At 41.5% G+C, this 13,291-nt stretch overlaps 1 protein-coding gene across 2 annotated transcripts in view; it reads left to right on the top strand.

Moving 5' to 3' along the window:
* The window catches only part of EDA (ectodysplasin A), a 187,512-nt gene that overhangs the window by 156,156 nt on the left and 18,065 nt on the right, over positions 1-13,291 (top strand). For both annotated transcript variants that reach the window (XM_084638746.1, XM_084638747.1), the window contains one exon: positions 9,467-9,496. In XM_084638746.1, coding sequence (XP_084494872.1) covers positions 9,467-9,496 — 30 coding nt within the window. The remainder of the gene's footprint in view (positions 1-9,466; positions 9,497-13,291) is intronic.

Here is a 13,291-nt window from a genome sequence, read left to right as displayed (position 1 = left end):
TTGGAGCTAGCAGATACTTTTTGGGGTTCTTCTCATAGTTTTCTTCAGTCACAGAGGTAAAATTATTATTCATTCCTTTGTCCAGGTGCCCCAGTCAGCTTGTTCTACCATTGCTGACTCCAGATGGCTTCCTTTCCCTCTCTCCACCCCAGAGAAATACTTATAGTTCCCTTCATATATGGCTTAGTTCAGCAAGCTGCAGAGCACTAAGGACCCTAATCCAGCAAAGCATGTACCTGCTTGATAAGCAGCAAAGTCAAAGAAGGCATTTACAAGTTTCTGAAAGTGACTCTTCCCCTCCCACTACCACCACTGTAACAGAGACTGGGGTTCAGTGACTAAAAAGGGATGTTGCATTATGTTCTTTAAAATCTGGTATCTGAAGAGGATTTTACTAAATATTAGGCCAAGCATTAGTGAAAAATAAGCTCGTATAAACTATATTCAATGGAGCTTTGAAATCAGAGTAGGTACCTCATGAATTGTAACATTTGACAGCTGGCCGAATTAGGGTAACTTCCAGTATTGTAGAAAAAGTGCTGGCTTTTCCCCACCACAGCTTGTAGGTGCACCTCATTTGTTCCCTTCTTACCTTTCCCGAAGATGAGAAGGGTGCAAAAGAGTCATTATTGACTAATGTATTTACTTTTCCCAATACATGACCTCCATTTAGAGGAGAATTCAGTACTATATCGCTGTTCAAATCATGGTTCTATGGATTTGGCCAGTGAGCCCTTGGGCTTTACATGAGAAGAGAATGTGGAGGTACCTGCAGTCAGACAGCACTAAATTGTGATTGATAATCAAGTGTAAGTGTCTTTTAAAGGGACACTGTCACCTTAATAATAAAATTATAACTAAAAATTAAAGAAAATACTTTTTTCTCAATGTTACTTTGTGTATTTGACAACACTTCTTATGATCAGTTGCAGTGTTTCCCCTGTTTAACCAAGTACATTTCCACATGTTTGTGTGGATATTTCATGAAACTTGATGGGGCAGATTTAGTACATGAAACTGCTATTAACTCACTTTTTCAATTTGATGAGTCTTCAAGTGGGAACCTAAGTCCCATTTTCATAAGTACCTTAGAAGTAGAGCTGTACAAAACTCAGAATTTCCATTTCCAATTTCCAATTGGGAAATTTCAACATTTCAAAATTTATCATTCCAAATTGGAATGAGTTGTGCATATGATGCACCATTACTACTGACTTCATAAAATAATGTAAAAATAATAAAAGTAATATAAAAATAAAAAAGCAAAACGAATTTTTGAAATTCTAGCATGAAATTTTTTGAAATTTTCCATCACTAAAAATGATTTGTTTAGATGTGATTTTTTTTCCCCCTGTGGAATTTTTGTCAAAATTGATACAATTTTCGGGGAAAAAAATTGAAATATTTTTTTCTAATGAAAAAAATGCTCAGACAAAAGTTTTGCAACTGGTTCTACTTTAGAGTCTAGCCTCCACTGAAACTCAATGAAATGTAGACGCTTTTGAAAATGTTACTCTTGTCTTTTTCCTCTAATTCATAATAAACTGTCATTAACACTTATTGTCATCTGTACACTGTCAATAACCCTTAATTTTGAGAGTTCATAACTGAAAATTTCCTTCAGTTGAAAGATGGTAATTAATCAATTATATATTTATTGTAATAACAAAAAGTTGGAAAATAAAGCATATGCAACTAGAATTATTAAGAGGGATAAAATCCAACTTGAAAGACATTGTGTTGTCACTTTAAAATGTAATTCTGTAGTATTAATTTGACATGTCATTTTACTTTCATAAGAATTTGTGAATTATGATATAAAATGCTTCTGTTGCTGGAATGTTAATGACTCTGACAAACCAGTTTTCTGGAAAGAATTTACCGATGAAGTTTGCCTGTCCTTTCTTTTTTGGCTTCAGTGCACTTCAGTTTATTATGCATTTTATTCCTCTTTTGCACAAGAAAGAGGAATGGAGATAACGAGGTGAGGAGCTCTTTGAGGAAATCATTTTGTTTGTGTTGCCAGCTTTTTCCCTTCTCTTTCTCCAGTCAAAACTCAGTTTTGCTTTGTTTTTATTATGTTCTTATTTAGAATTTGTTGGACTTACCTTGCATTGCCATGAGATTCTCTTCATGGAACAAATTAAATTAAATAAATAGCATCATCTGTAAATCTTTAACACTTGTGAAAGTTCTGAAGCCAGACAGTTCAGTAAATTCCTTAACTTTTATCATTAGCAAAGTATAATTAGTGTTATGGCCCTGATTCAGTGGGGTACTTTAGCACATGGTTAATCTGCATCACGTAAGAGCCCCATTGAAGTCCGGGAACCTGCTTAAGCACCTTAATGAACTGGGGCCTGGAGGAGCATATGTTGAGCCTATAGATTCAATAGGCATATTACCTGATTCAGTGGCATAGCTAGGACAGGAAAACTGGGTGGGCCCTGGTTTTTGGGTGGGTGGGCAATGATGGGGGGTGACAGGAGGGGGCGCAGGAGTGATCAGGTGTCCTGGGGAGACCACCACCCACCCACCTTACTGCTCAGAAAGCACCTGAGACACGAAGGCCGTGGGCCGTGCCCATGGAGCGGAAGGGGGCCCCGCTGAGGCTCGAGCTCCGCACACCCCTGCTGACCCCAGCTTGGTCTTCGTCAGCCCAGGTGCATCCCCCTCCTGTTGGCACCATGCACTGCTGCCCTGGTTTCTGCCCCAGCACTAGCCCCGCCCAGACCAGTCCCCACGAGGCACACCCCCCACTGAGCTACCACTGGGGCCAGAGACTGGAGTAGGTGTGCACAGTACTAGTGTTCAACCAGATCTATAGCTAGTCAAATATAAGTCACTGATAAATACTGGTGAAAATTGTCAAATAATATATTTGACAAATATATTTTCCTGCTATTCAACCAGCCGGGGTTGGGAGTCCCAGCCTTTGGATTTGGGAAGGAGGAGGGAGGCTTGAAACATTTGCAGCTGCTGGAGGAAAAAATGGGAGTGAAGTATTTAAAAAGATACATTTTACAGAACAATGGCTATACGCTTTCACGGTGAACAACACTATTCACATTACATAGCACGTGTGATTTTGGTACAAGGTCGCATTTTGCATCTTACATTGAGTGCCTGCAGCTTTGGTGTTAGAGATCACACATGCAGTGCTGGGCAACAGAATTCGGCTTGCAGGCAGCCATGGTAAGCCATAGTCTTTCGGCTTCTGCAATCTTCAGAACAGCAGCGCCCTCCTTTCCCATACCAAGCAAAGCCCGTTGAGTTGGCCATTTAGTGCTGCGGTTTTCCTCTTAATGTGCAGCAGCAGAAACCCCCCGCCCATCCAATTCTCTGGGATGATCGCTTTTCCCCTCCCCACACCGCCTGGCTGGTATCAGGGAAGATCCCTGCTAGCCAAACGTGAACAGCTCAGCGCCAATGTCTCCTCCCCCATACCGTGTGGCTAACTGCGGGGAGGATTTCTTTTCAGCCACAGGCAAACAGCCCAATAGGAACAGGCATCTCTGAATGTCCCCTTAATTAAATTCCCCTATTTCAACCAGGTTACCATGAACAATATCACTCTCCTGAGGATAACACAGAGAGATAAAGAACGGATGTTGCTCGAATGCCAGCAAACACCAGGACCATATGCTGCCAGGCTTTGTCATGCAATGATACCAGATTACTTGCTACTAGTATGGTGTGGTAAAGTGTCTTACCATGGAGGACGGAATAAGGCTGCTCTCCCCAGAAACCTTCTGCAAAGGCTTTTAGAGTACCTTCAGGAGAGCTTCATGGAGATGTCCCTGGAGGATTTCCAGTCCATCCCCAGACACGTTAACAGACTTTTCCAGTAGCTGTACTGACCATGAATGCATCCCAAGTCCTCAAGACTACTTAATCATTAAAAAATGCTTGCTTTTATAATGTGTATTATATTTAAAAAGGTGCACTCACCTGAGGTCCCTTCTCCAGCTTCATTGGGTTGGGAGGGTATTTCAGTCAGGGTGAGAAAAATATCCTGGCCGTCCAGGAGAACGGTGTGCTGTGTGCTCTCCCCAAGGTCCTCCTCCTCCTCATCTTCCCCATCTGCAAAATCCTCAGGCATGGCAGAGAGTACCCATCGGAGTCCACGGACGGGTGGGGTAGTGGTGACGGCCCCCGCTAGAATTGCATGCAGCTCAGCATAGAAGCGGCATGTCTGGGGTTCTGTCCCGAAGCATCTGTTTGATTCTTTGGTTTTCTGGTACACTTGTCTGAGCTCCTTAAGTTTCACGCGGCACTGTGTCGCGTCCCTGATGTAGCCTCTGTCCCTCATGGCCTCTGAGATTTTTTGAAATGTTTTGGCATTTTGTCTTTTGGAATGTAGTTCTGATAGCAGGGATTCCTCTCCCCAAACAGCGATCAGATCCAGTACCTCCTGTTCGATCCGTGCTGGAGCTCTTTTTCCATTCTGGGACTGCATGGTCACCTGTGCTGATGAGCTCGCGATTCAAAAGTTCCCAGGGCTTTTCCTGTACACCTGGCCAGTGCATCCGAGTTCAGAGTGCTGTCCAGAGCGGTCACAATGGTGCACTGTGGGATAGCTCCCGGAGGCCAATACCTTTGAAATGCGTCCACGCTAACCCTAATTCGAAACGGCAATGTCGATTTCAGCGCTAATCCCCTCATTGGGGAGGAGTACAGAAATCGGTTTTAAGAGCCCTTTATGTAAAAAAAAAAAAAAAAAAAAAAGGCTTCATTGTGTGGACGGGTGCAGGGTTAATTCGGATTTAACGCTGCTAAATCCGACATAAACTCATAGTGTAGACCAGGCCTCAGATAGGTCCAAATACCAGTACTCTATTCTGGGCATAAGCCTACTCCTCCATTTTTGTAAATCCATGCACTTGGTAATCATTGTGGCCTTCAGTCTTTGTGGTGGAGTTAAACCCAGCATTGTAGGTATATAACCTAGGATATAATTTTCAGCTGAGGTTTGGTTGCTAAAGCCAAGCAGTATTTTCACTCTAGTGTCCACCTCTTTCCGCAGCTGCCTGATTGCTGGACAGTGCCATTGCATGTGGAGAGGGCAAGGCTCCCATCTTGCACAAGCTCTGTGACATTCAAAACATTTTGAACAGCATCTTTTCTGTAACAAGCATAGCCTGAGATCCACAGAGCCATTTTTAACATTCTATAAAATGCTTTGCCATTGGGCTTCTTTTAAGGGCTGTGATAAATCCCCTTCATACACTTCCACAAAACTCCAGACCAGTGGAGTTCCACTTTACTAGTAAACATACATAGTAGATGTGGGCAGATTACCACTTGCGATATTAAAATGCCAGTAGTGATTCTGGTGGACTCTGCCTATATCTTGTTCCCCTGGATGATGAAGCCATGCACCAGCCACCTTGAAAGCACCAAGCAAGGATTCAACTACCAACTCAGCAGGTGCAGATGGAACATAGGAATGACCATACTGGGTCAGACCAGTGGTTCCTCTAACCCAGTATTTTGTCTTCCAGTAGTGGCCAATGCCAGATGCTTCAGAGGGAATGAACAGAACATGACAATTTATTGAATGATCTATCCCTTGTCTTCTAGTCCCAACTTCTAGCAGTCAAAAGTTAAGAAACACCCATACCATCTGGTTGCATTCCTTACCATCTTGACTGATAACCATTGATGGCCTTATCTTCCATGAACTTGTAGAATTCTTTTTTTAACCCAGTTATACTTTGGTCTTCACAACATCCCCTGGCAACCAGTTTCACAAATTGAAGAAATACTTACTTCCTTATGTTTATTTTAAACCTGCTGCCTATTGATTTCATTGGATGTTCTCTGGTTCACGTGTTCTGTGAAAGGATAAATAACACTCACTTTCTCCATACCATTCATAATTTTATAGACCTGTATCATGTCCCCCTTCAGTCGTTTCTTTACGAAGCTGAATAGTCCGTCTTTTTAATTGCTCCTCCTATGGAAGCTGTTTCATACCCTTAATCATTTTTGTTCCCCTTCTCTGTTCTTATGTTTTTATGTTTGCTGACTGTAAGCAGCCAGACACAAGGGCCATTGCAAGAGCTCAACATGAAGCTATGCAGTTAAAGGAGGCCTTGAAAGAACACTTGAATGGTCAGCCACAGTAATCCGTTGTGCTGGACTGTTCTCTGGCCCTGAAGTTTTGGGGACTCTGGGAATTGTGCAGTATTTGCTGTACATTTATAATTTATTACATTGTGTTTTTCTCTGAACCAGAGTTCTTTGAGTAGTGTCACTGTGGGTGCTCCACATCAGCGGTGCCTGTACCTTTGATCAGAGATTTTTGGTAGCGGTGCCCATTCAGCCCATGCATGCATTCCACACGTCCTCATGCCCCACACTGAGGCTATATAGGGCTGCATGGGCTAACCACCCACAGTTCCTTCTCAACCACCTTCAGCCTGAGACGGAATCTCCACAGGCCTGTTCTCTCCAATATTTCAGCAATGTATGTTAATTAGCATATAGTTAGTTACCTTATAGTGTTTATAATTGTTGGAACAGGTGTTCCCTTTGGTCTTTTTTTTTTTCTTAAAAAGAAAATAGAATAACTTTTTTTATGGATAAAATTTGTTGATAGTTGTTACAAACTTCCCTTTCTAGAGATTTTTTTATTTGAGTCAGGAATGCCAGGCTTCCCGGTGCCTGTCCTGCCATGAAGCTACTCCAATCAGTGACTGGCTTTCCAAGTGCTTCCGGTTTGGGTGATACTTGTATCCTCAGTAAGTGCAATATCTGCATGTCCTTCAAGGGTAGATCTCAGAAAAATAGGGAGAGGGAGTAAGCTTTACAATCGGCTTCAGATTCAGGGGGAGAGAACCCCCTCTACATAGATCTCCCAGTACCACTAGTGCCCCGTCCATGTCAAAATCTCAGTCACTGGCAACCACTAGAGACGTAGGCAATACTGCAGGATCGAGTACATCTATGGTACTGAAGTCCTCAACAACATCTTCTTCTAAGGAGAATGAGGTAAGGAGTACATTCCCAAGAAGTCGCCAAAACACAAGAAGGCTACATAGACCTCAGGTCCCAAGGGGAGTTCCATGCAGGCTCCGAGTGATGTCAGTGCTTCAACAGTGAAGAGAAGCCAGTCATCTAAGACAGACTTGGTACTGAGTTTGGGTACCTGCATCCAGAGCATCAGAGACACTATTGAGAAGAGTTCTAAGCCCACCCCTGAAAAACACTTGGTAACGGTAACACGAAAGTCAACTATACCAAAGATGTATGGTACAGATGGGATTGGAGCCAACTCACTCCCATGCCAAGTGCTCGGTACCAGCTGAATTGGTACCAAAGCTGTCTTCCACACGTTCTCAACTGACTCCATCTTTGATACCCATCAATACTGCAAGAATTTAGATACCCTAAGGAACTGATCGTATCTTTGGAGCGGGAATCTTTTCCTCAGCCAGTCTCCAGTTTCGTATCTCAAACTACCTAGCGCTTATGGCCAAATATGACTTTTTGATCTATGGGCAGATGGCGGATATTGCAGATAAACTACTTTAGCAGCATCATGCCTGCTTCCAAGCTCCTCTACCTGTTTGTTGTACCATTGCCTCTTATTGTATTAGTAAAACAATGAAAAGTCAATACCTATGTCCTGCTATGTTGGGGATGGGCTGGGTGCCATCTTTACATTTAAAAGTTGTAAGGAAAATACGTGCAAACACTTACCCAAGATTCCTTCCCCTTCATCTGGCTCATCCATTGACAGCACTCGCTAGACTGCAGTGGAGTCTCCAACAGGTCCTGGTTCATGGCATAGCTGGAGACTGACTCTCTCTCCTGTCCCCACCCCACATTTCCTCTCTCCTCCCCCTCCTGCCTTGCTGTTCATGGCAGGGGTTTCTTTAATACAGTAGGGCCACATCTTAATACAGTTTCTCACGTACACTGTCCATTGCGATTGCACAAGCCGTCTTCACTCACGCTGTCAATCACATAACTTCCCTGTGGAAAGTACAATTACTGACATGAACAAGTAATAGTAGGAAATCATATATGCATTTTCAGCATTTTTTATTGTATGGTAGCAGCTGGAAACAAGGAGGAGACCAAGCACCATATGACCAGCCATTTTTTTCACAGATCATCATTAAATGTTCCACAGACAACAGTCTGGGAGCCACTGCCTCAGTAATTTACATTAGACAAAATTCCTTGATCTTTCAGAGCAGCAGGTAGCATACCAATGTACAAAAAAGACTGAGCTACATTAGATCACTGGCCTTCTCTACAGGAACTGGAAAATTTAATAAAGAGTTTAGCAAAAAAGCTTTTCATTGGAGTTTCTCAGAGCAATATGGTTTCTCAAAGCTTGCAAAGTGCTAGCTCTGGTTTCCCTTTGGCAAAAGTGAATCTAGTAAACCAAGCTTTTAGTGGAGTGTTTTGTGAAGGGTTTGACACTGGCTGGGAGGGGAATAGGGTTTTAATTACTTAGCTCTAAAGAAGGTTCAGCCTGTCTGCACAATGGGGAAACTATTACTGGAACTACTCAAATGTTTAGAAACAAGGGATGTGGGGAAGAGTAGGTGAGGCCGGGAATGTGAAGTCTGTGGCGTGCAAGATGGTGTTTAAGAATCAGGCCAACACTTACGTACCGGACTTGGGTGAAAGTTCTTGAATGTATAAGTTCAAAGAAGTTCTTAAGATTGTTTTCTTTTCAAAGTAATTCGTGAGAAATTAATCCTGTGATCTTACTGACAGCTGAAAATGTTGACACTCCCTTTAAGTATCCATTACGTTAAATTAAATTACAATGGAAATTCATATGTCACCCACATGGGTCATAAATGAATACATTATGACTGTGCAGTTATAGTTATGACCAAATTCATTTGGAGAGGGAGCACTTAAAAATTAAATTTCTTATCAGTCACATTTTTTTAAAGGGCTTCAACCAAGCTTCAACAGTTGTGCTTGCAGTTTTGTGTACCAATTTTTTGCATGCATCCACTTTTACACAAACCAATTCTCGAGATGCACGATCAAAACCTATGTGCAAAATTGTGGGCCGTTTAGCAGTTGAGGTGAAAATTTGGCTATATGTGTTAATAGAACCATGGCTCCATGGATGAAAAATATTATCCATCATAGAATTGCTGTAGTCCAGAAACAGATGGTTTAGTTAACCTTCATCTACCCAAAAAGGAAAAGAGAAATTCTGTTAGAAATTTTCACCAAAATTCACTATACTGAATTCAGCCATCATACTTTATAGATCATCAGTTTGAGAGAAGGAAACCCAGTAGGATTTCACATAAGTGCCTGGGTCTCACAGGTCATTTGATCATAGGCCTATGCTTTCCACAGCACTAGCTTACCTTGCTATTCTGTTTTTGTGCCAAATCACATTCCAGCCACCTTCTTTGATTTTTTTGTTATAGAGGGAACACTTACTGTGAATTTCAGTATCTTTCTTTTCTCTTTGTAGGTCCAAGTTCAGTTAAAAACAAGAAAAAGGGTAAGTTAAAATTCTAATTTAATTTACTTGCTCACTGCAATTACTTCTCTCTAGCAAATGAGAGCTACTTTTGGCTGTGAACTTTCTCTGATCAATATGAATACCGGACAAATGGCATTTTTACTCTTATCAGTCTAGGTATACCTTGCCTGATATATATATAATTTTCCACTTCTGTTGTAGTGATTGCATCATTGAGCAGGTTCATGTTTAGAATGATAGACATTTACTAATTTTTCCCTCTAAAAGCTGGCACATTAGTATTCAGAGGAGGCAGTGTAGGGGATGCAGTTGTAATCAGCTGCATAGTAATTAGCTGCATACAAATAATTCCCAAGATTTCATATTTGTAAATGCAGTTGGCTGGGTCATGGGCCAACCTTTCATTGTTTGCTTGTCCTTCATCATGTCATTTTCACTAAAATGATTTTCAGCATAATCTCTGATTCTTAAAGTTTATTCGGCAATAAGCCTAACTTTTTAGAAAGCATGTCTGTAGGGATATGAGCCAAAGTCCATTGACTTCAGGGCTTTGGATCAGACTCTAATACCACATCCTTCAAGCTGTTCAAAATGTTCCGTGATTTATTTAAAAAGTGCTTATTAAAGAGTTTATTTTCTATTAAATAGGTAATTTAGCACTTTAGCCCAGTTGAGCTGCAGTGGTCTGTAGTACCTGAGAGCTACTATTTGTGCAGCCCTCTTTTGAAGTATTTATGTTTCTGCGCAGACTTTCTGTTAGGAATCTAACAAATCAAAACACCTCAATTGCCTACTAGACTCCCTCTCAAAGGTCTGATGTCAGGAACCCGGTTTCAAAGAAGCAGTGCCAGCCTACCTACTGTTACTCTTTCCTTTGCAACCCTTGAAGTATCCTTTTTATGTTTTCTGTAAATTCTTGTGTACATTTACAGAACGTTGTAAGTTTGAAAAAAAATTGCTGTGTGCAGTGCTTGGGTTCCTCCAGATGTGGCCCACATGCTTCAAAGAGAGTGCAGTACTGATCTAGGATATGATTCAGCAAAGCATTTATTCATGCATTTAAATTAAGCATATGCTTACGTCCATCCTTGTTCACCAAAGAACTTGTACGTGTCCTTACTGTTAAACATATGTATAAGTGTTTGTTTGCTGAATAAGGATGTAGGTAAGCACGTGGTTAAAATAGGGTGACCACCCATCCCTAATTGGGTGGGACAGTCTCAAAATGTACATTTCAAGTCCTGGTCCCCGGTGCTGAATGACTCTGGGACAGCATTTGTCCCAGATTCCCTGTGGCACCACTCAATGCCTGCCTGAGGCTCAGGGCAGCACCAGCCTCTTCCCAGTTTGGGGGAGGAGCTGAGGTGGGCCTAAGTCCCCACTTGCCACAAGACCCCACCCCCCGTCATTGTGGACGAACAATCTGAAACTGTGGCTGATGCTGGCTGCAGTTGGGAACTCTGTCTACGTTTTCTAAGAACGGCGCCCTAATTATTTTATTTTCTAAAGACCTAGTTTAAAAAAAAAATCTGAGAACTTAATCCCGCTGATGTAGGATCAGTAGAACTAGACGCCTCATAGGAGTGATAATTATGACATTTGAACTGCTTTGGCGCAGTAGAGGAAAAAATGGTAGTGCTGTATTAATCAATATTTTTCAGTTTCTATGGTGCTGCCATATTTTCCCAAAAAAATTGTTCGTTGGTTGGCATGTTCTAAAACAGAAAAAATCTCAATTCCCGCTGCTTTTAAGAAAGGAAGTGTCTGCATGCTGCCTGATACATTTAGCTGAAGACAGAGTTGGCAAGCTGGGAATCGAATAATCAAGGCACACTCTATAAAGCTATTCTGTGGTGGTGTTGGTGATTGCATGATGACCCTGTGAAATCTAGCTAGATTTATGGTATGTGGCAACTCTACACAAAGCAGTGTCTGCTATGCAGGAGCCATGCAGATGCCATCTACTTAACCATAAGTATCAGCTTTCTCTTTTGGCTCTCAGTCAAATACTGAATACTTTCAGGAGTTTTTTGAGAGGATACACCAACACATTTCCATGTTGTGATTTCTTCCCTTGTATGGCATACATGCGTTCATGCTCACTCGCTGTCTTTCTCAATAACTCTAGCTCATTTCCTGTGCGCAAAGGGTTTCAAGTATGGGTGAAATTCTGCCCAAGAAGGTGGCTTATGTAACATCTTTTGTGGCAGAGATAGAGCAACTAAGTACCTCATCCCCCCCCAGAAGCTGACTGCTTGCTCTTTTTACCAAATTTGAAGAAAGCTCTTGCCCATCTTCCAGATGCAGCAATTCTCATACATCTCTTCAGCTCTGGAATGATCGCCTCACTAGAGGCTGAATCAAGAGTCCTCACAATTTACTGTACAGCTCTGTTTCTACTTCATAGGTTAGTAAGTTAGATTAACTACATAGTGGAAAATTCATTGAAATAACTTGATGCACAAATCAAATGCACATTCCTGCTCATGTGCTGCATCAGAATTACATTTAATTGTTTTACACCGGAAGTAGCAGAATAGCCCTCTGGGGCAGGATTTAGTTAAAACAGCTGTAATGTGTATTCCTTCTTGATTCCCAAGTCAGAGCAAGGACATTCAGCAGTGAATCTGGCTTCGGCGCACATTTGATCCTGTATTAAGGTAGTCTAGGATAGAGAATGATATAAATCAAAGGAATTTAATAAAAATGCTTTAGGGGAGATGTGTAAAGATTTGAATTTTGATTCAAGGTGATAATTTCAAAAATGTGTAATTATCCTATAGAGGAGAAGAGCTTGGGGACTGAAAGAGTACTCAACCACCTGCCAGCTCAGATTGGAAGAGGAATGCATGCTAAGTGGGACAGAAATACTACCAACAATATACTTTGTCTGCTTTTACACCTTCTGCCCACCCTCCTAAGACATGTACCTTTTCATAAAATAGTTTAAACCAAATTTCTGCTTTAAAAATACTACAGTCTAGTTTTTAATTTTCTTATGACTCAAAATACAAGAGCAGGCAAAGGAACATGGGGGAGAGAATGAGAGAACTCTAGTATTTCATAAAAGTAGTCAGCTCTGAGTTCTGTATACTAACTTCTACAAGGAGTGGTGATTGTCTAACTTCCATTTCAGATAGAGACAAGAAATGAATTTTTGCGCCACCTAATGAAAGAAAAAAACCTGCATGTTCCATCAAACTACTCAGGAGAGGCAGTGTGATCAGTTGTAGGTAGATACCACAGCAGCTCCGATTCTAGGCATCCTTGTTGTTAACTGCTAGGCAGTGGTATGTACTTAGGACATACCAAAGAGGGGAGGCCTTTCCGACTTTGTGCTCACCAAAAATAATGACATTATTTCATTTTGCACCATAACATTTGTCAAAGTTCCTTCCCCACTCTGAACTCTGGGGTACAGATGTGGGGACTCGCATGAAAGACCCCCTAAGCTTATTTTTACCAGTTTAGGTTAAAAACTTTCCCAAGGCATAAACTTTGCCTTGTTCTTGAACAGTATGCTGCCACCACCAAGTGATTTAGACAAAGAACAGGGAAAGGACCACTTGGAGTTCCTATTTCCCCAAAATATCCCCCCAATCCCTTACACCCCCTTTCCTGGGGAGGCTTGAGAATTAACAAGATGAGCACAAACCAGCCTTGGATTTTTAAGACCCAAAAAAACCAGTCAGATTCTTAAAAATCAGAACTTTATTAGAAGAACAAAAAAAGACAAGAGAACAACTCTGTAAGATCAGAATGGAAGATAATCTTACAGGTAGTCAGATTCAAAACATAGAGAATCCCTCTAGG

This window comes from Lepidochelys olivacea (genome assembly GCF_965140295.1).
Source record: "Lepidochelys olivacea isolate rLepOli2 genome assembly, chromosome: 9".
Taxonomy (NCBI): domain Eukaryota; kingdom Metazoa; phylum Chordata; order Testudines; family Cheloniidae; genus Lepidochelys; species Lepidochelys olivacea.
Note: the sequence above shows the minus strand (reverse complement) of the source record. Positions and strands in the feature narration are given on the sequence as shown.